The following is a 22,907-nucleotide window of genomic DNA, read 5'->3' as shown; positions in this document are numbered from 1 at the left end:
ATCATTAGCAGCAGTATCAATAGTGGAAGCCTTCGCATCTTTAACCTCTGGCTATGGAGGAGAGATCACTAGGTCCAGGCGAGGCCACTTCCCAGAGTGCACACGATGAGAACTAGGAGGAGGAGCTAGGGACCAACCAAAACCAACACAGGGTGAGAAAATTGAGTGGCGCCTCCATTTGCTATCACCACCACTGGGAGAGCGGTGGTGGGAAGCTTGGGAGCGCGGGGTGTGCGAGTGGTGGTCGGAGGGGTGGCGTCGAGGACGACGGCCGCGAGGCGTTGAGGTCTCCGCTGAGGCATCAAGAGGAACTCTGGCGATAGTGCAAGGAGCATTGCCCCAGTGATTGAGCATCTCCTGCAGGTGAGCTATTTCAAGTGCAACTTTGTTAGCTTGTACCTGAATCTGCATAATTACATTATTACAAATGCATGCCTTAGTGTACATAGCAATGTTAACATCCCAAAAATTGTGTGTGAAAAGAACAACATTCCTATATTTCCACAAAGAAAACAAAATCTCTACCCTAAAGGTATGCCAACTCTAGGCAAATTTCTAAGGAAATCTTGGAGAGTCACCCAGTAAAATCATGTGCCAAGAAAAAGACTTAGGTTTGAATGGCTTAAAAAAATCATGAATCCAGTGCCAATAATTCTAAGCACGCTTGCAAAACTAGAAAATATGCAAGAAAGACTCTGGTTGTCCACAAAAGGGGCATCTAAGATCAAGAACCCCAATGTGTTTGAGCCGAGGCCCCAGGGAAAGACCTTGGAAGGCCAGGCACAAAGCAAAATGCGCAATCTTGGGTTCAATGATAGCATTCCATATGGTATCAAAGCATTTTCTCTATTGAACAAACAAATAATTGAACCAACAAATTAAAAAGTTGAAGTGCATCAAATGCTATAATTTCCTCCCTAGGAGAGGAACTAATAAATATTGTGGAGGTTTCAAATAATGTCTCTCTTTGTTTGCAATCTACTTTATTTTCATTGAATATTGTAAGCTATCAAGTCAACATCCCTTATTGAATCATTAACTTTATATTGCATCATATAGAAAATTTAAATTAATGAATAGAAAGGATAAATATATTTTTATAATATTTGAATAAGAAATTAATTTAAATAATTTATAATTTATAATTTTAAATTCTATATAATTGATTAACTAATAAAAAAGTTAGGTAAGAATTCCTGAGTCGCGACTCTGGCAGACCGCAGGAACTGTGAAGTTCAATTCAGTTGACACAGGGTAAAGCCGATTTAAATATTTTTCTTTATAGAAATCATGATCTCGTGTCCAAAGCGAGGAATTATGCCTTGCACGACAATGCATATATAATCCTTGCAGTCAAAGTTTTTCCCTCTGCTACAGAGCAGGATGACTAAATAGGAACAAAAATGATCATGTAAAACAAAACGAATGAAGCAATCAGGGAAACAGGTAAGGAGGAAAATTGCGATTGAAATTTCCGGAAATTGATATTCCTTTGGTAAGAAGGTATTCGATTCTTTAAGCACTTGAGTCAGTACTTTTTATTATTCGGAGAATTTGATGCCTACTGGAACTCTGCAAAGCATATTTCGAAAGAAACTTTATCTGTTCTTTCAGCAAAGCACTAGGATGGATAGATAGCCGTCCACGAAGGGTGTAAAAACTCATTGTCGAATGACTTAAAGGCATATGTGTTTTTTGGTAGATTTGGTAGAAAAATATAAGACTGGTATTCCTGGTGCTCCATGTTTTAGGGTGGGCTGTAGAGAGCAGCCGCTGATGGCAAATGGGTCAATGGGTAAAGGCTTAATTCAATTCCATACTATTCGTATGTCATTGCCGAACATTTCTCCCCGCAAAATGTTTTGAATTGAAGGAAAATGGATTCTTTATTATGTTCTGATTAAATGTTGTTGGTATATGTATTTGGTCAATTGGTGGTATGGCTAAATTTATTGATACTGAATTGTTTAAGTATCTAAGGAGTTTTAAATGAAGGTCGTTTTGATTTGTCTGGATGGGATTGAATGTTTGGTGTGGTATTAACTGAATATTGTGTTGGCGGACTGAAACTCATTAGATATCTGAGTTTAGTATTTTTGGTTGTTTTGGGCAATTTCTATCACATGAAATAGTTTGGGGATTTCTACCCTTTTATCCGTTCGGTTGACCAGAAAATATTTTATTCATAAAATTGGTCTGATTACCATATCTTTATGGTTTGATAGAATGATTATTCACGTGCATTAACATGCCAAGTTCAATTGGATAGGGCAACCTGTTTGCCGAATGTACAGAGTTGAGACTACTGGGCTTAGGCTGAGGCAACTTTTCCTGTGATAATGTGTAATCCTGGGTCATAGCGATATCCTGTTTTCTGTTGACTGGTGCACCTCCCATGCAAGATAAGTCCTCTTTAGCTAGGCTTTGAAATCATGTGTCTTGGCGTCCTGGCATCCTGCAAACCCAACACCCCCCCTCTCCCCGCCGCCGGCCATCCCTGTCCAGAAAACTTGGGGTAACTTTGAAGTATATCTTGTTGGAAAATTTGGGGTGGGGGGAAAATCTTTAATATTAAAATCAAAAAAAATTACATGACATGGGCAGCTTCAGTATGGAGGGACTGATTACTAAACTCCATTGGGATGCAGAGTTTTCTCTAATTATATTTACATATACAATTCTCAAGTTGGATTTCTGTAGTAGGCATAAGCAAATACATTATAGAAGGTTGCATAGATAATTAATCACATCACAATCTTTTCCTTTGCAACAGGTTCATAGAGACTCTATTGAATCTACTTAATCTTTTTTCCTTGAGCAAATTTATATTTGGATTTTCCTTCGTAAGTTTGCCTAGATCCTAATGATCAGTTTCTTGATCAAATCAGCTACCTTATGCATCGTGTATAGTTACACCACACAGGGCTCCATGACAAATGTTAAGACTATTCTGAGCCCCATTATCACTGTTCAAATACATGAAATATAATATAATACCAGTGTTACGAGGAGACCCGTCTCCAGACCCCTGGGATGCGTCTCAGGTACCAGTACTCGTCTCCCATCTCGGAAACATCTCCGGAGACTTAGTGGGTAATTAAGGTTTGGGCAATGATGTCTCCTGGCATCTCCTGCAGTCTCCTATTGAAAAATCAACCTCTCCACATTGAAAAAAGTCAAAAATGAAAATTGATTTCTGATTTCTGTTTTTCTGTTTGTGTATCAGCATTTGCCATTTAACTATCAATATTTTTGGATTTCAATATGTAATGATAATCTAATATGAAACATTGAAATATGTAGTGTGAGTTTTAAAATCTGACACAATGTCATTTTACATTTGTTTATTTAAACTTAATATTATTTTCTGTTCTTTCTCTCAAAACTCCACGCCATGTTATTTTCTAGAGATTATGAAATTTAAATTATAAGAAACAAACATTGACGTCTCCAAGTACCCTCGTCTCCTTTTTTTGAAAATTTGACGTACCGGTACCAGTCTTCGAAGTCTCCAAGTACCCCCCCATCTCCTAGTAACCTTGTATAATACAATACACAAACTCCTTTTCAATTATATTTGAACTTGATGGAGGTTTTTGCTCAATCAAGGAATATCTTCTAGTCAGGACTGAGATTGCTATCCGCAATCCTATTTTCCATTTGAATTTTTTCATTAATATTGTGTCTTCCTCCCTTATGCTTTTTTTGGGATTTCTGTCTATTCTTTGACTAGTTGTTTCCTTCATTTGCTTGAAAGTCAAATCTCTGAAGTCCTGACTTGTGTATTCATGAATACTCAAGATAAATAGTGGATCCCCTTTCTTTCCAGATCTCAACATTATTTGCTACAGATTGCACCTTTCTATCTGGTACCGCATATTCTTGGTTACCTGGATCATTTGATATGTTCTTGATCTATTTCCATCAACACAATTTTCATCAATGACGTCCAAATTTTCTTTAAGCCACAAGCATCTATCTAGTATAGCTTCATTTTTCTAACCAGTTATGTTTTTCAATACAATTGAGTTTCTGGTGGACATTCTGTCTTTTCTATTTCTTTATCTTGGTTGTTCTTATCTCATTCCCCTCCTGGTATTTACCTACAAATACCTCATTTTTGGCCTGATAAGCCCTCATTTCAATCTGGGAATCTCTGATGGATTTCTGTGGGCATGTGAGTTGCTGGGCCAAAGGGCTTTTTCTTATTGAGTGTGCATTGTCGATTGCATTTGTTGTCTGCAATGCATGCCCAATATATTCCCCCTATGTTTAAGTCAATACTTTTTGGAAGTGGTGTAGAAAGATCTAGTAATTACCTAGCATAGTTTGTTAGCCCCTTTCCATGAAATGGTTTAAATCTCTCTACAATTCAATTTTCCTATGGAATTTATGGTAGTATCAGAAACATAATTGAAGGCCTTTCCTTTGATTTTAGAGATCTCCGCAATTTTTTTATGGAACTTCCAATAGTATCAAAAACATAAGTTAAGGCATTTCCTTTGTTGGTTTGAACCCAAATGCAAATGTTTAATGTAGAGGGCTGTTTCAGAAGGAGTATGGTCCTCCCCTAAGGACTCTACCATGATCAGATATATTAGTGAATACTGCAATAAAGTGTCATCTTGGACAAACAATAATCTTGTATTCTTCATAAATATTCCATTTTTTCTCGATACACAAGTATCCTCATTAGTAATTTATGCCCTAAGGAAAATGCATATCAGGTTCCTACCATATAGGATATTAGTTGTTCTTCTTGATCCTCATTTTCATTCAAACAAATTTATCTTCAAGGATTGTTTGCATATGTTTTTATAATTTTATTCTTTTATACACGATCATGCCTTTGCTTTCCTGCAACCTCCTTGAGTTTCAAACCTTCTCAGTGAGGGTGAATCTTGTGCTCTCACCACCATGTGTTTGTAAAAGTTATCTGGGAAAATGCAAGTCCTGCGACCTTAACCTCCCTCTTCAAATTCTATTCATCCTGGAAAGCCGAAAAATCCACCCTAACTAGAAACAAAGGATGGCTTCTGTTTTACAGTGACTGTTATTTACTCTTAAATATCTCAATTTTTGATCTCATCATTATTTATTATGGCTTTGTCACTATTAATTATTGTGTGCTTAAATGTTTCATGTTTCGAGGATCAGTCCTTTTGTGCAAGTTGACTTAAGTCTTACATGAACTAAAAATCTTTTTATGCAGATGAAGTGTGCTGTCAGACAAGGAAAATATTAAAATTTATATCAAATAGTGACACTCTTTCCATTTCTGATTCATACAGGCATACCAGGTGATGGTAGATGTTTGTTTCGGGCAGTTTCTCATGGTGCCTGCTTAAGAAAGGGAGAACCTTCTCCAAATGAGAACATTGAGAGAGAGCTAGCTGATGAATTGCGGAGTAAAGTATGAATTCTAAACTGTTTTCCTAGCATTTTGGGTCAAGGAACATCTTACCTTTGCAGGACTTCACATTTAGGCATCTAGCATTCAAGCAATTGAAGTTAATAGTACACTTAGTAACTATCCTTTAAGAAAAGATGAAGCATTTTCAGGAACCTAAATGGTTGAATTTTGGATACCCTCATGTGGATTTTGCTTTCATCGTGATTAAATGCTATAAGATTTCCACAATCTATATGTATAGTGCAGAAGCTTTTGGATCAGAATGTGTGCAAGTTTTTACACCAATGTGTTGGATCACACTCCGCGATCCATTGTCAGGATGCAAGAGAGATCAGGGAGAGAAACTGAGAAGTTACAGACCTTGAGTCCAAATAAAAGAAAGGAGAGGGAAGGGAAGAACACACAGTCCAAGGAGAAGAAAGACATGAAAACAAAAAACTGAATAAAAAATTGGTCTTTCTTGTCCTTGGACTTGCACACATTCTGATCCAGAAGCTTCTACGCTATTCATCATGTATGTATGCTCCAGGAATATTATTCCAGGAGCATTTAGAAGTATCTTCCCGTTTCATGGTAGCAGATGAATTTTGCAAATTAACAACTTGTGTATCTTTATATTTAAAGTTCTATAAGGTGCACCAAATGCTTATTTATAGAAGATATACATAATCATGCAAAATATATGAGCAGTCACTTATTCTTTCAACCTAATAGGGGAGAAAGGCACTTCAGACTCTCCCCATTTTTAGTTTCCACTTCATTTTGAGGCCAGAAAGTCTATTCTTGCAGTATTATTGCAGAATTAAATGTTAGCTTTGACTTGTGTACGTACAACTTCATTTCTTGTTGAAAGAAAGTTTGTTCCTCTAGATTTTATTTAAGATTTAGCCAAATCAACTGCTACATTATGCTTATTTTCATATTATGTTTGATGACAGGTTGCAGATGAATTTATAAAGAGGCGCAAGGAAACAGAATGGTGAGTTATTTGACTGTTTACTGATGAAAAGAGTTTTCGGGAATAATCTAGTTAGGGTTCAGTTATATTTGTTTCTGTGCTTTAACAAATTTTATTTGATATTATAGTTGCCGTTGCCACAAATTCATTTCAATTTTCTTGTACTTTGTATATGATATCTTCAAATAAGAGAGTAGCAAGTTCATCAATGTTATTTTATCTGTAGTGATATAACTGCCTATATTAAGATTTGACTCCACATAAAGTAGAAGCAACTATACAACAGTTTGACATGGTCATTCTGTTAATGTTCCTTGAGGATATTATACTGATTGTTTATACTTCATTCCATAGTTACCAGACTCAGCAGGCTGATTTTTGGCTAGGACTTAAACTCATAAAAAACCCAGCAATTTAATAAAATTTTGGATCAGATTCTGGTGAAATCAGCCAGAAAGGACTTGTTTTGGCCTGCTTGGTCTACATCTCAACAGCCTCTAATAATTAACACCGTAGGCCTTTCCTTATATGAAATGCCCGATCCCATTTGGAGGATGAACAGTTGATAGTGCTGGATAAGGGTGGATGACCATTGAAATCATCTTTGCCATTCAAATTATTACCTGTTCAGATATTATTATTTTAAGGGAAGCGTGGGTTGGTAGCTGTCACCATCAATCTCCCCACCCAAGTGTGAATGGAGGCACGTAAACAGTGTGCCTCCTACCCCAATACATGACAACATTCTCAATATTCCTGTGCAACGTGAGACCTGCGACAACGGGTGAATCAAACGCCCAACACCCACATTTAAATTCTTCCCATGGCAATCAATCAGAGCAACCTCTGTTTGACCCAAATTTGGCATCTGCTGAAGTGCAGCCTGTGCCTTCACTCCCTCACTGTCTCCCCTACTCGTAGTTAGACATCCTCAACAAACATCGTCCCTTCCATTAAGACTCCAGAAAGTTCAAAATTTGACCATTGTAGCTTTCGCAGACTCATCCATGTATTTTAATTATATGATGTTTATATTATATAAACATTGTGAGACACTGTTCAAATATACAGTGCAACAGTCAAATCAGTCGCTGGAATTCTGAGTTATAAATCAGGAGAGTGGAAGAAAGAGCAGCCAGAGGACACACAGACGTGGCTTAAATGCTATTAAGAAGGAATGGCTGGCACATCTGCCAGCACAACATTGACTCGGCAATTTCAAGAAATTTGTATAAAAATATATATGTACACATTCTTGATCGTTAATCACAATTTCCCTCTGTAACAGAGAGTCTGACAACATTTATAAGGAATTAAAAGAGCTAAGTAGTTAGTAGGTGACAGTTGTAACAAAACAAGAAGAGACTTTTTAAGAAACATGTGGTTTGATTTACTTATTAAATAGGGGAAATATAACTATACAAATGGATAGTTACAATGTTAAGTGGTATTATTTACATAATCATTTACTAAAAGATATATATTATTAGAATGTTAATAACTATAATTATAGGGTCATAATATTTATAAAAAAAATAATTATTTTGATTATATATATTATAAGTGTAAAATTTAAAATGGTCTTTTATTCTAAATTTGATGGTAAATAATAACGATCTTATAATGGCATTGTTAATAATTTTAATAATTTTGTTGGATAACTACCAAATTATCACAAACAAATATATTGTATAAAGCCTGCCTCACACTATTTAGAAAAATATAGAATTGATTAAACTAGGATATAAGATAAGGGTAGATTTAATTGTAATGAAGATTACAAAAATTAGTGGGGTCTCTTGGAGAGATAAGGTGCAAGTGTTGGAGTTAATGTTCCAACAGTAGTAAATAAATGATTGTTGCACAAGTGACAAACCTTATTTGAGTTGCTGGCAACATAAGTTTAGTTCAGGGGTGAGTCATAGAGTTTGAGTTGTAAACAATGACTAGTTGTAGATGTGTTGAGTTAGGTGTTCATAAGTTCCAGTTAGTTGTCAAGTTTATGTGTGTGTTGTCAATCACGAAATAGTTTGTTGTCAATCTAATTAGCAGTCATTTAGGAATGTTGGTGGGTCAATCTGTTGTATAAATATGCATCTATTATTCAAGAATAATGAGTTGTAAATTCTTTCTTTCTTTGTTTTAAATCTGCTGTTCTATTTTTTCCTAATAGTAAGGAGAGGTAAGATAAGATATGTGGGAAATAGGGAGTTGTTGGAATGATAAGGGTTGTATTATAGAGTGATAAGGAGAGTTGGAAAGATTAGGTGATGTAGTGCAAGGTAGGAGAATCCCCAAAGGAGATGTCCAAACCCCCAACAAATAACCACATAGCAGAAACACAACAACAAAGCAAGATCTGATACCAAATCACAATACTTTATTCATAAATATAAGTGTTTACATGCAATATGCCCGACTGTAAGGCCTTCCGAGTTAGGGTCAAATATAAAAGCAATTACAAATGTATGTAGGGTCAAATGGGGTTGCAAGCTTTGGGTTTAACTATGGAGGAAACTCTGTAGTTAAGCGCGCTCAGGCTGGAGTAGTACTGGGATGGGTGACCTCCCGGGAAGTCCCGGTGCTTCACCCCTGTGAGCATCACCTAGATCCAATGAGTGCTAAGTGTTCCATTTATTCTCATGAGAGATGGATTCATGTTGAATCACTACTCATGAAACATGGGTCATCGAGTTTGACTCAAAATCACACAGTTAAATCCTGATATTCATATCACAATTTGACTAGCTGTGGAAATTATCTCCTACTTATCAATTACAAAATAGTTCTGCAAGATCCCACAAGATCCAACTCACAACACTAATCCCAGCTAGTCCAAATCTGTAACACAACAACACTCTGGTCGAAACCCTCAAGATCTCAACTTGTGCTCGCAAACCACCAAGCAACCTCTTTGTTTGTAAACTGCAGTCACTAGCCCTTCTCACAAACGCGCAACTCTACCACAATCTTGCTGTAAATTGCCTCACATTTGACGCTCTGTCCATAGACTCGGGAGAACTCACCCTTCAACTACTCCACGCTGAACTCAAGATCCGCTCCCTCTTAAAAATGACTCACTCCATCAAATGAAATGCCTAAAGACTCCACAAGACCCCCTACTTATACCCAACTAAGACACAAGTCGGCCTAGCAATTACAAATTAAATAAACCCCTTGCATTAAATGCATATTTAAGCCACAAGTCAGCTCACAACAAACATTAAATATAAAATGTTAACCGTTGCATTAACCCATAGTTAACACACGATAACCACATAAAATACTTAGGACAAGCTCGAAGTTTGCAACATTGATTATATGCACATAGGAGAGATAACCAAGACCACACATAGGTCCATACAAACTCCCAAATCGATCCACGTCACGATCACATGCTACATGCATTAAATACACCAAATCGGCCAAGGAAATCCACAAGAACTCCAATCGGCACCAACACATTGCCAAGTGTCAACAAACTCCCAAGCGTTGCCGAGTAAATTATACATGTTGAGCACCCAGTACATGCCGAGCACCACAATATATGCCGAGTTTCCAGTGCATGTTGAGCACCACAGTATATTTTGAGCTCCATAATGAATGTTGAGCTCCCTTCAATGACCAAGCACCACTCCTTCGATGGAGTATTAGTCCAAGCACCCTCCAAAGCAACTACTGAGCCTCCTCCTATGAACTCCAAAGTAGCCACCAAGCAAACCCAAGATGTTCTTGCATTAGACTCTCTAGGTAAATAGAAAAGTGTGTCCCGCACTTTGATGCCCAAAGAAAGATCAACAACCATCTTCATCTTCACCAAAGGCTTCCACTCCAACATGGACAAGAAAACCAATGTGCAAATCATCCACATCTGCATCATTTTGTCAAACACTAGAATCTCAACCATCCAATCAACATGCTCACTCCCAGGATGAAACTGAACATAATGCTTCATCAACAAACCCTCATCCACATCAACAACTAATGAATCCACACCAGCAATAACAGACTCCATATCCACAACAATGTTTAAATCTCCATCAACACATTCCAAACTCACAACACCAACAATCTCATTACTCACAACAAGATGCTCTGCAACACAGAACTTACCACCAACAACAACTAGATCATCCACGACCAAGTGCTTTGCAATCTCCATGTCAAACCCAACTGATTGATCATGAAAACCAATCTCCATCCTAGCATCAACAAGGTTAGGAATATCCTCAACAACAACCTCAAGTTGCTCTATAGGTTCTGTATTAGACTCCACAAACTGATCAACAAAACCAACCTCTTCCACCTCGACCTTGCTATGCCATCTTCCCTCATGACCAAGTCTCTTAACCGGCCAGACAAATCTCTTCTGGATCGGTAGACTCCAACTCCACAAACATCTACAGAATGCCTTCCTTATCCTGTCCTTAACTCGATAAGCCAAACTAGCGTCAAATTGAGCACACACCTCCTTAGCTCGATCAGCCAATCTAGCTTCAAAACAAGCAGACAACTCAGAAAACCTCCTTTCCACCACATTATGAAGATTCACAATCATCCTAGGGTCCAATCCTCTTGGAGCCATGACCCAAGATCTTCACAAACGCTCTACAACAAATCTTTCCCATGCTCCTTGTGACAACCCGAATTGTTTGCAAGTCAAATTGCAACCTACCACCTTGCATGAACAATCAGGAACCAAATAACGTGTCTGGGAACACAGATCTGCAATACACAAACTCTCTGCAATCATGCCTCAACAAGATCAACCTTCCATCTTCGCATCCATCGAGGACTCCAAAAAGAACAATCCACCACTAGATCAAGATCTTCTCAGATCAACTTCTCTCAACCCAATTCCTTGTGCAAACTGCCTCAACTTCGGCGATCTATCTACACGCTTAGGAACAACCTTCTCTTTGAACCACCTGCTGTAGTGCAAGGTAGGAGAATCCCCAAAGGAGATGTCCAAACCCCCAACAAATAGCCACACAATGGAAACACAACAACAAAGCAAGATCTGATACCAAATCACAATACTTTATTCATAAATATAAGTGTTTACATGCAATATGCCTGACTGTAAGGCCTTTCGGGTTAGGGCCAAATATAAAAGCAATTACAAAATAGTTCTGCAAGATCCCACAAGATCCAACTCACAACACTAATCCTAGCTAGTCTAGATCTGTAACACAACAACACTCTGGTAGAAACCTTCAAGATCTCAACTTGTGCTCGCAAACCACCATGCAACCTCCTTGTTTCTAAAACTGTAGTCACTAGCCCTTCTCACAAATTCAAAACTCTACTACAATCCTGTTGTAAAGTGCCTCACATTTGACGCTCTGTACTCCATGTTGAACTCAGGGTCCGCTCCCTCTTAACAATGAATCACTCCAAATGAAATGCCTAAAGACTCCACAAGACCCCCTACTTATACCCAACTAAGCCACAAGTCGGCGTAGCAATTACAAATTAAATAAATCCCTTGCATTAAATGCATCTTTAAGCCACAATTCAGCTCACAACAAACATTAAATATACAATGTTAACCCTCGCGTTAACCCATAGTTAACACACGATAACCACACAAAATACTTAGGACAAGCCCGAAGTTTACAACACTGATTAAATGTACATAGGAGTGATAACCAAGACTACACATAGGTCCATACAAACTCCCAGATCGACCAACATCACGATCACATGCTACATGCATTAAATACACCAAATCGGCCAAGGAAATCCACAAGAACTCAAATCGGCACCAACACACTGCCAAGTGTCAATAGACTCCCAAGCGTTGCCGAGCAAATTATACATGTCGAGCACCACAGTATATGCTGAGTTTCCGATGCATGTCGAGCACCACAGTATATGTCGAGCTCCATAGTGAATGGCAAGCTCCCTTCGGTAACTTAGCACTGCTCCTTCAACCGAGTACTAGTCCAAGCACCTTCCAAAGCAACTACTGAGCCTCCTCCTATGAACTCCAAAGTAGCCACCAAGCAAACCCAAGATGTGACTACATCATTAGGGGTAATAATAGATGGTAAGAGACATAAGGAGACTTGAAGCGCTAGAGTAATAAGGGGAGTGTGAAATGATAAGAAGCTTGGAGCACATGAGCTTAGAGTGCATGCACATACATAATTTTATACAATATTTGTGACAATAAATTTCCTCGAACTACAACCTATCCAATACACTGTGTTTAATAATAAATCCTCTAAGAAATTAAGTAGTTTTCAGAGTTGGGGACATCTGAAAATATTTCTCTCTCTTCTTTGATTTTTCAAACCTAATATCAACAAATCGAAGTAGAGATGGAGATCTGAAGGACGAATTCCCCACCATGGAACTGAAGGATATAGGCAGCTTCTTGTGTAAGGGGCAGGCAAATATCCTCTATATTTAGGAAACTCTCTTCTCATCATTGCATTGGTGACTCTTTTATCTATTCCTTCCTTCAAGGACTACTTCAAATGTTGTTACCCCTACCCCTTATTGTTGCTTCTTCTATTGTAGTTTATATGAATATTTAATTCCTTCATTTCATTTTCATTTATCTTTGAATTTCGAAATTCTCAAGACAGGGAAGATTTGGGCTATTTTGAAGGTTTTGAAGGAAAATTATGTTTGGAAGATTGATGAGTGTGTTTTTCATTGTAGTTAGTCATAATACCATTGACAAATGCATCATTTGTAGGCACAAAAGAAGATGTAGGTCTTGTTTTAGTTGCTTGCACATGCCCTTCCTTGTTTGTAGTAACAGCTTATTAAAAATATTGTAGTGCTTCACACTTATGTTGTGCAATATTGGCAGATCCCCATACACTTTCAATATCCCTTTTTTGTCCTTTCGCCTAGGTGGAATTGGGGGAAAACCTAATAGATCCTCTTTAAAGATCCTATTTTCATGGCATTAAGCTCAAGGTAGGACCTACCCTCCTAAGTCCTCCCTTCCCTTCATTTAATCACTTGGAATCCGCTCTTAGTACTAAAACGACTATACTCAAACTCTGTGTCTAATTTATGTGGTCCCAGACTTGTTTTGGGATTCAAGAGGGATCTCAGAGGTTTTGGGCCCTAATTGATAGTGAAGTAGTGTGCCCCTAGCTAATTAGGGACACAGTGCGCCCTTGATGGGCCAATCAGGGACGTAGTGCATCCTTGATTGGACCCTATTTTGGGTTCTCTATTTGGGTCCCGTGTCCGGATAGTCTCAGGGTATTAATTTCTAGGCAGCTTGGCCTGCGGGAGTTAGTTAGTTCCGAACCCTTTATAAGCCCTTCCACTTGCTCCATTTCTCATCCCAAACATTCTATGATCAAAGGCATTTACAAGTTCAAGCACAATCATTCAAGGCATTCAAGCTATTAAAGGAGTTTATGTTAGATCTTATATTGCATTTTCAACATTCAAGATCCTTTGTTGCATCTTTTACATTCATCCTCTCAAGATCTACATTCAACTACATTCATAAGACAAATTTCAAGCACATTCATTCATGAAGGTTTTGGTTTCACTTTGATTTCCTTCCTAGTGTTTTGAAGTCGAGTCAAAGCTACTATATCTGCATACATGATTATATTCCAAATTCAAGAGCATATTCATAGATTTAGATTGCTTAATGTTAGATCCATCACTATTACTTGCTAGCATTATACCTTTTATTTCAATTCAAGGTTAATTCCTAAATTAGGGTTCACTGAGGCAACCCCCCTCAACAACAAACAAAAAAATCCTTTATTTTGCAGGTTTTAGATCTTGGATTGGTGATCAGGTTGCAGTTTTGGATACCCTTTTCGACTTTCTTCAAAATTGTGAGATCAAAATCAACGTCACACTCATTCCATCATGGCCGATTAGATCACCCTGATGCTTCAATGGTGAAGAGGTCACCCTTGATGATCCAGTTCGGCTCTGATAGATCGTCGAACTATTTCTAGGCTTTGTCCATCGTGTAGTCTTTAGCTAAGATCTTGGATTACATTAGTTTCTAACATCATTTGGCAGCCTGTTTTCAGGTTTGTATTTTGTGAGGTATATCATCTTCGCCTTTTCTATTTCCATACTTTACATCTGAGCATCACATTATCTATCTTCTTGCTTAAACCCTCTTAAGGTGGAAGTGAGAGAGAAATGAATCCAAGTTATTCATCCTTTTGCATTGATACTTCCTTGTGTGTCAGTCAAATGTAATCATACGGATAGATCTTGGTCTTTCCCCTTCATTAATGTGTGGGTTGGTTTGTTTCCATTTTCCAACCATACAATAACTAAACATGCCCGATAACCATAGGGTCAATTGGAGAATTATTAACATGCTTTCATTTCTCTTCAAAGATACATGTTATGAACAGTCATAACCGTCCATCTCGTGCCTCTTGAGACAAATATATATGATGATTGGACTCAAGAGATAAACATCTAAATCCATAAATGATTCTATCTCTGCAGTTCGGGACTCAAGATCAATAATCGAATTATATTCAATCTTGGCTAGCAGTTTTCAGTATTGATTTAATCCATATCATTTCTACTTTGATTATCACTTGCAAGCAAAGGTTAGATTAGTATCCATCAAATCTGTAAAAAGCCATAATATATATCAGTCTAATCATAGGTTCGATTTACATTCACATGGTATCAAAGCCAAGTTAAGGGAGATCCAAAATCAAACTTGAGAAATCAGATTACTTACCTCAATAGTATAGTCACATTCAGTTCTTTAAAATGACAAACATAATCAGATTTTAGGACTGCCTTGAAGGTGCTAACAAGTTCGCAACATGGAAGTTAAGAATCATGATGATATTAAAAGAAAACAGGTTAGATTCAGATGTAAAAGACAAAAGGACAGAAGTATTGTGGAGGCTGCAAAATCAATGATGTATGGCCAAAACTTAGACACCTCATTTTGCGCAAAAGCATCTAGACCAATTGTTTACATCCAAAACAGATGTCCACAATCATATCTTAATAACGAAATCCCTGACGAGGCTTTTACCAGCCTAAAACCTGATACAAGCCATCTAAGGATATTTGGTTGCCCTTTATATATTCATGTGCCCAAAGAGAGAAGAGGTTAAAACTAGAACCGTCCAAGAGGAAACAAATTTTTGTAAGCTATAGTGAAACCTCAAAAGCCTACAGGATTTACATTCCTGGACAAAGATAAATAGAACTGAGCTGAGATGTCATATTTGCGGAAAACATTTCTGTCAAAAGGGAAAAGTGCTCAAATGAGTTAGAAATTTAGAACTCACCCTCAAACATGGAGGACGACCCTTCTCCTGAGATTCGGAGGGAGTGTCCAAAAAAACCTCAAATGAAATCCAACCTAATCCTAAGAATCAGAGGGAGCATCAAGAGGAAAATCAAAACATCAACAATATGAAAATACCACAATGGGCTAAGAAGTTTGTTGAGGAAGCTGAAATCTTTGCAGCACCCAAAGTCACTTTTAGAAAAAGTAAGAGGCCTAACAAATTCTGAATTTATGTGGCCTAAATGAGCGAAATTATGAACTCAGAACCTACTAGTGTAATAGAAGCTTTCCAACAACAAGTTTGGAAAGATGCCATGACAGCAGAGTATCAATCCATTTTGAACAATGATGTCTAGGACATAGTACCTAGGCCTTCAGAGAAATCTGTTGTCTCATCTAAATGGCTCTTCAAAATTAAACATGTTGCAGATGACAGTATAGAGAAACACAAAGCACATTTTGTTGCTAGAGGGTTCTCTCAAAAGGAAGGAATTGATTATGAGGAAACATTTGCACCTATTGCCAAATATACTTTTGTTAGAGCAATAGTAGCTATTGTAGCAGCTAAAGGTTGGAAGATACATCAAATGGATGTGAAAACTGCATTGTTAAACGAGACTGTCAAAGAAGAAGTCTACTTGGAACAACCTGAAGGGTTTGTGATTCAGAATGCAACATCTCATGTGTGCAAATTAAAGGAAGCCCTATATGGACTGAAGCAGTCTCCCCGAGCTTGGTGCGAAAGGATTGACAACTATCTCATGGATTTAGGGTTCACAAAGAATCTTGTAGATTCAAACCTTTATTTTAAAATTATCAAAGGTGACATGCTAATACTAATCCTTTATGTTGATCATCTATTAACTGCAGGAGAGGATCATCTTATTGCTCAATGAAAAAGGGACTTGGCTTGAGAATTCAATATGAAGGACTTAGGTATTTTACACTACTTACTAGGTTTGGAAGTCTGGTAGAAACCTGATGGTATTCTTCTGAACCAAGGAAAATTCACTAATGATATTCTGAAAAGATTTGGGATGTTAAATTGTAGACCAATTTCCACACTCATGGAAACAAACTTACATTAGTTAAAAGAGGCAACATCAAAATCCAAATTTGTAGATCTTACTCTTTATAGATAGATTATTGAATCCCTGATGTACTTGGTCAACACTCAACCTTACATTTGCTATGCAGTGAATGCCTTGGGTCAGTTTATGTGTGAATCACGCGAGATACACCTTGTTGCTATAGTATCTAGATTTTCAGATCCTACTCTTTATAGACAGATTATCGAATCCTTGATGTACTTGGTCAACACTCAACCTTACATTTGCTATGCAATGAATGCCTTGGGTTAGTTTATGTATGAACCATGGGAGATACACCTTGTTGCTGCAAAACACATATTGAGGTACCTATAGGGTACTATTGGATATGGTCTCAAATATAAGAAAGTTGACCTAGATCTACATGGATTCTGAGATTCAGATTAGTCTGTGAGTGTGATTGATTGAAAGAGCATGCCCGAATGTTACTTCAATTTGGGATCAGCCATGATTTCTTAGATAAGCAAAAAATAGTCTTCAGTAGCACAAAGCAACACGGAAGCATAATACATTGCAGCCTCTATGGGAGCTAGAGAAGCAATATGGTTTATAAAGTTGATTGTGGGACTATTTGGTGAGCCCCTGAAACCTACCACTATCCACTATGACAATCAAAGTTGTATCAAGCTCTTAGTGAATCCAGAGAGATTCCTTATCACTACGTGACAGATATGGTTGAAAGGAATGCAATCCAATTAGAATATATTAGCACAAGTGATCAAACAATAGATATTCTCACCAAGCCTCTTTCTAGAGTTAAAGTGGGGCACTTTAGCAAGGAACTTGGTATGTTTGAAATGTAATTTATTAAGACTAAGTCTCAAAATTATTTTATTTGCACTAATATATAGTCTCAAAAACATTTTTTGGTTAATTTCAATTTGTGATATTGCATCTAGATTTAATTGTGTAGTTTTTTGAGTCAAACTCATTGACTCATGTTTCATGAGTAGTGGTTCATATGAGCCCATCTCTCATTAGCTAAGTTACCATATTTGCTAGATTTGCTAGGGATTTGAAAGTCGATTCGTCAACATTCAAAGTCAGTGTGAATTCGGTCCCACGTCGATTTTTATTTGTGTAATTTTCTACAAAGTCACAACGCGGGACTCTAGATGAATGGAAAGCAAATTTGATCTAATTTTAAACTTTCTAGGCGAGTTGAAAACGCATTTGGGTGATGTTGGTATTGTCTTTATTAGAGTTTTTTAATATTCTTTTTTGGTCTTTCACTTTCATGAAACCTAAAGTCTTTTGCATTCTCAAGTTTCAATGATACATGACATTTGCATTCTCAAACACGGGAATTAGGAAAAATGTGGACATCAAGGAAGCATCCACAACAAAAATGCGCGCACAGGTTAAATTCGTATGTTCCAACATTAATCGATTCTTCCCTAATATGAATATTTATACCAATTGATATTATGTAGTAGCATAAAAATCTTCTTGTCTTATTTTTAAAGAAATAGTAATTTCTTTTTCTATTTGTAGGGATGCTCTGAATATATTTACTTAAAAGCAGAAATATCTTAGTGTGATTTTAATTGTTCAACTTTTTTCTTAATAACGGTGCTACTGCTATATGCTCCCTTTCATATTTATTATTTATCAATGGCGAAGCCTCGTTGGTAGTACAGCATAGAAATGGTGATCCATTGTCGTTACCTTTTTGAGTAAAAATCTATATATCTTAGATTAGATTTAAAATGATATCGAGTGACACATGGCAAATGCCTTATTAGCATGCCCAACCATTTGATTAAAATCTATTAACTTGGTATGATAAAATTTAAAAATATAGGATTTCCAGAGATTGAATTCAGGAGCAGCAGTAGGGTGGACGACAGCCAAATTATTTAGAGATCTCTGAGGAGTTTAGGCCATGGGCGACTGCCAAGGTTGCTGAAGTGCCTCAAAAGGGGCTAAGGCAAAGATGATTAACAGTGTTAATGCCGAATGCTGTTCAATGGGGAAGAAAGGTGCTAACTAAGTTTGCGTACATAGTCCAAAGAGGGGGGAAGAGATTTTTTTATTTTGGAGCAATTGGGAGGAATGGTGACATGGAAAAAATATGGTGGCAACTGATGCTGGTTGCAGCCATGTTAGCATAAGAAAGGATCAAGGTGGATGTTCATGTAGTTCGGATGGGGAGGCAAAAACCTCATTTGATGATTCAATAGTCTGGCAGGAGGAAGCTGCAAAGGTGGAGGATGGTTGGCAAGTTGTGAATGGGAAGAAGGATAAGAAGACAAAGACGGAAAGAACCTTTTATATGCTCCTTCGTTCATAGACTAAGGGATGAGAAAATAAAAATGTTTAATGTTTTGACCTGTCAATAGGTCTTTAGCACTGGGGTGCCTTGTTTATTTGGGGAGGTGGTTCTCTGTCTGTAGCCACTCCTGGTTTGGGTCAAGTTCAAAATCCTAACATTAAAAATTGTGCAGAGACACCTTAGTTTGCTTTTACAAATCAAAAAAACATTTTGTTCTACCAATTATATATTATCTCTAGAAGAATGGTTTGCATATTTTAAAATGTCATGAAATTAGACTCAAAATAAGTTTCAATTCTATACATGGTTACGTGGAGACCCGTCTCCCCCCTAAAAGTCGTGTCTCAGAGACTTTTCGCATCTCCAGAGACCTCAAAAAAGATTGGAGACTTCATGACGAAGTCTTCTAAAGTCTCCCAGTCTCCTAATCCAAAGAGAGAAGTCTCCCCGAAGTCTCCTAATAAAATATAAATATAAATTATAATATTAAATAATTTTACGTATTTTAGCCCTCAATTTTAATGTTTTTAATGCAAAAATTAAGACCAATGAGATACAATATGTTGAGTTTTGAAATATTTGGCTCTATATTAACGTGACATTACTATTATTATTTACTTTAGTCTTTTAGTTTTACAATATTACTATTTTCATATTTTGTATTTAGTATTAGCCTCTTTAAACTATTAAAAAAAAATTCGTCTTTAAGTACCCCCGTCTCTTATTTTTGAAAATTTGCCATACCGGTACCACTACCAGTATCAATATTAGAGACCTCTAAGTCTCCCCATCTCCCAGTGATCTTGATTCTATATTATAAATTAGGATAACTAATTATTAATATGTCTGATATAGAAAATTTGTGAAATTACTTTTCATTATTTATTGTTAAATTAAATAAAATTATAATAAATTTAATCATGTTTATTCAATTTAGCATAGATATTTTGAATACATCTATATAAGAGATATGGAGATATCAAAATCGTTATTGAGAATAAACAAGCACCTCATGCTGATATCTCTGAGTGTCTTTTGGGTAGATGTATATAAGATATCTAAACTAGGTAGATTTATCTCACAAAGTTCTTTTAAAATTTAAAGGTCTCTGAGTTTGGACTATGTTTTTGCTAGAGTGAAAGGGAAGTAAGAACATTGAAGAAATTTAACCCATCAGTTTGTTTCTTCAAACTTATTTTGCAGCAATCAATAAAATTTTCCAATACTTGTGATGTTAATCTGATAGCTCTGTAGCATCTCGAACTACAAATTTGGAAAACTAGGTTATAGACTGACTGGGATTCTCTCTCTCTGCTACTGACTGCTTTGTTCCTCATGGCATACTTCCCCTCTTTGAAGAGGCAATTCCTATTACTGCTCTATTCTTTGATATGGAGCCAAATTAACTTCTAAATCACGACCTTATCTGGGGCATAGAAAAGTACCTTACCAACATTACTCTACAGCAATAATGAGAAAAACTCTCATGCATCTGGTGGTTTTGATTTTGATAACACGTTGCCTTGCTTTTATTAATTTGTAAATAGAATTATGTTAATGAACTTATTTGTTCTTTTGGATGAAATTACATTTTGCTTCATTTCAAGGTATCAGGATTGAAAAGTTTATTAGGCACTAACTTTTCAACAGTTTCTTATACATTGATTTAGTGATTATACAATTGCTTCAGTGGCTTGCCTTTCCCAACTTTTTAGAGGTGTTTATTAATGATTGCACGTTGGCTGACATTATATGCAAATGTTCTTGACACTTGTACAAGATAAAATCAGGTTATACAATTTTGCTGCTGGTTTTTTTTAATCATGTATGGCACTTCAAGCCATGAATGTTTACATCAATGGTAGCTTATAAATTTATAGCATTTTCATTTATTTTAGTTGTTTAACTTGCCTACATTGTTCTTTCGATAACCTGATTAATTGTTAACATCGCTAACCTGTAGTAAATGAACTAAGCTTTGTGATGGGCAAGTCCAACCTATTCCGATATTGCTTGTGACACTTGAATTTTACAATTTGTGATTTTGTAACATGCCATGCTTCATTCTGGAATACCTTATAGTGTCTGTTACGTGGGGCTACTTTTCAAGCATTTATGTTCAACACACTAACAATTGGCATATAAATTTCCTTTTTTAACTGGCAGGTTCTTGGAGGGAAACTTTGATACCTATGTGAAGCAGATAAGAAAGCCATATGTTTGGGGTGGAGAGCCGGAATTACTTATGGCTTCACATGTCCTCCAGTAAGCCTTTTTGTTTAGCTTGTAGCTTGATGTAGTTTTTGTCTATATTTCAGGATTTTTTAAGCGATTAGGATGTGCATTTCTGTCTTGAGCTATATGCTATTAGCAAATTGTTATAATGACATGGCTTGTGAGAATTGTAATTTTTCTGTCATGATCTTTACTACAGATATTTTGAGCTCATCAATTTAGCTCTCTTTTTTACACGTGCAGGATGCCAATAACTGTCTATATGTATGAGAGAAACTCTGACAATCTTATAGCAATCGCAGAGTATGGTCAGGAATATGGAAAAGAAAATCCTATTAGAGTCTTATATCATGGATATGGTCACTATGATGCTTTACAAGTACCAAACGAAGGGACTAAGCGGAAATTGTGAAACTGTCAAGGCTGCGTGCCAGGATTTAGTCTCTTTTAAAATGAGAGAGTACAATATTAATTTTATACACAGCTGTTGTAGTTATCCTAAAATGAATTCTACCAGAGTGCATGCACCCCACAAAAGTGTAATAATGTTACACGCACCTTGCAGAGTCTGTTCTATTCTGATTCTTGGTGGCCCACAGAAAGTCAGGATGAACATTGGAGTTATAATTATACACAACGTTGAGCATTTTTAAGGAGCATAGTCCTTTGGCAAATTTAAACTTTGGTTGCTCTTTATTTGACTGTGGCATGGAAATAGAACTGTTTTTAATCTCCAGGAAACACACCCCTATTCATTATGGGAATCACTTATTTTTTCCTCCCATCTTAGTTCTAATAATTTTTGCACCAAACTGAAGACAACACCTTACTACAAAGTGGATACTATTTTTGGAGGTTCATGCAGAATGTCCTCAACTTTTCTGAGTAGAGAACATTTTGCACAGGAAAAATGGTATGGTTACTCAATGCACATACACAAAAGGAAGAAAACTAAAATGAGATTCAACTTGTGCTTGAACTTTCTTCTGAACTGATGTTCTACATCCTATACACACCCAAAATCATCAATCTTTTTCCCCACGACAATGCATTTTGTTCTCAAAAGATTCTTTCTTCCAAGGATCTTGTGGATAGGGGGTTCCCAGTACAAATACATTTAGTACTTTAAATTGTAAGAGAGAAATGTTAATAGAATCACAACTTTGAAATACCATTGGCCAATGGTCCGATACCTCTAATCATCGACCCCTAAAATCTGCCTCAAACTTCTCATCACTTTACTAGTGGACTCTCAAGCTTCTCCAAATCAGCATTGACCGTCCTTGTTTGTGTTGCATCATCATCAATTTGTGCTCACACTTTCTGACTCTACATTCTGCTGAACTGTTTGACTGTTTTTGTACATTAGTGTATTGTTGTCAATGAGACATTATGCACAATTACAAGCTTCTCCATCCTCTTAGAGGCTGTTAGGTTCCTCTTAAATTTTGATGAAATTCTAAGTAAACCAATGCCTCTAAGTAACAAAATAATAAGAAAGATGAATTGCTATTGTGGCTGTCAGTTAGGCCCACGCATTGTCCAACATAGCCCTTCGTCTTCCTAGTTGCTGTGGCCTCTTTTTCACATCTTTTAATTATAATTTTTTCTACTTTGGTATGAATCGTGCTAGCCTGTGTAAA

The 22,907-nt window shown here is 36.8% G+C and overlaps 1 protein-coding gene across 2 annotated transcripts; it reads left to right on the top strand.

Annotated features, from left to right (window-relative positions):
- Positions 1–1,184: 1,184 nt before the first annotated feature.
- On the top strand, positions 1,185–21,944 carry LOC149562839 (Cysteine proteinases superfamily protein). 2 transcript variants are annotated; one of them, XM_089826289.1, is made up of 5 exons: positions 1,185–1,825; positions 5,292–5,413; positions 6,352–6,392; positions 21,196–21,294; positions 21,508–21,944. In XM_089826289.1, exons 1-5 carry the CDS (start codon positions 1,687–1,689, stop codon positions 21,674–21,676), a joined length of 570 nt encoding a protein of 189 aa, XP_089682415.1. In that variant the 5' UTR covers positions 1,185–1,686; the 3' UTR covers positions 21,677–21,944. The 2 variants fall into 2 exon arrangements, with proteins under 2 accessions (XP_089682415.1, XP_089682416.1); XM_089826290.1 differs by having other exon boundaries at positions 1,518–1,795.
- The last annotated feature ends 963 nt before the right edge of the window (positions 21,945–22,907 follow it).

This window comes from Cupressus sempervirens, chromosome 4 (genome assembly GCF_028749045.1).
Source record: "Cupressus sempervirens isolate cs-2001-9-10 chromosome 4, ASM2874904v1, whole genome shotgun sequence".
In the NCBI taxonomy this organism is placed as follows: domain Eukaryota; kingdom Viridiplantae; phylum Streptophyta; class Pinopsida; order Cupressales; family Cupressaceae; genus Cupressus; species Cupressus sempervirens.
Note: the sequence above shows the minus strand (reverse complement) of the source record. Positions and strands in the feature narration are given on the sequence as shown.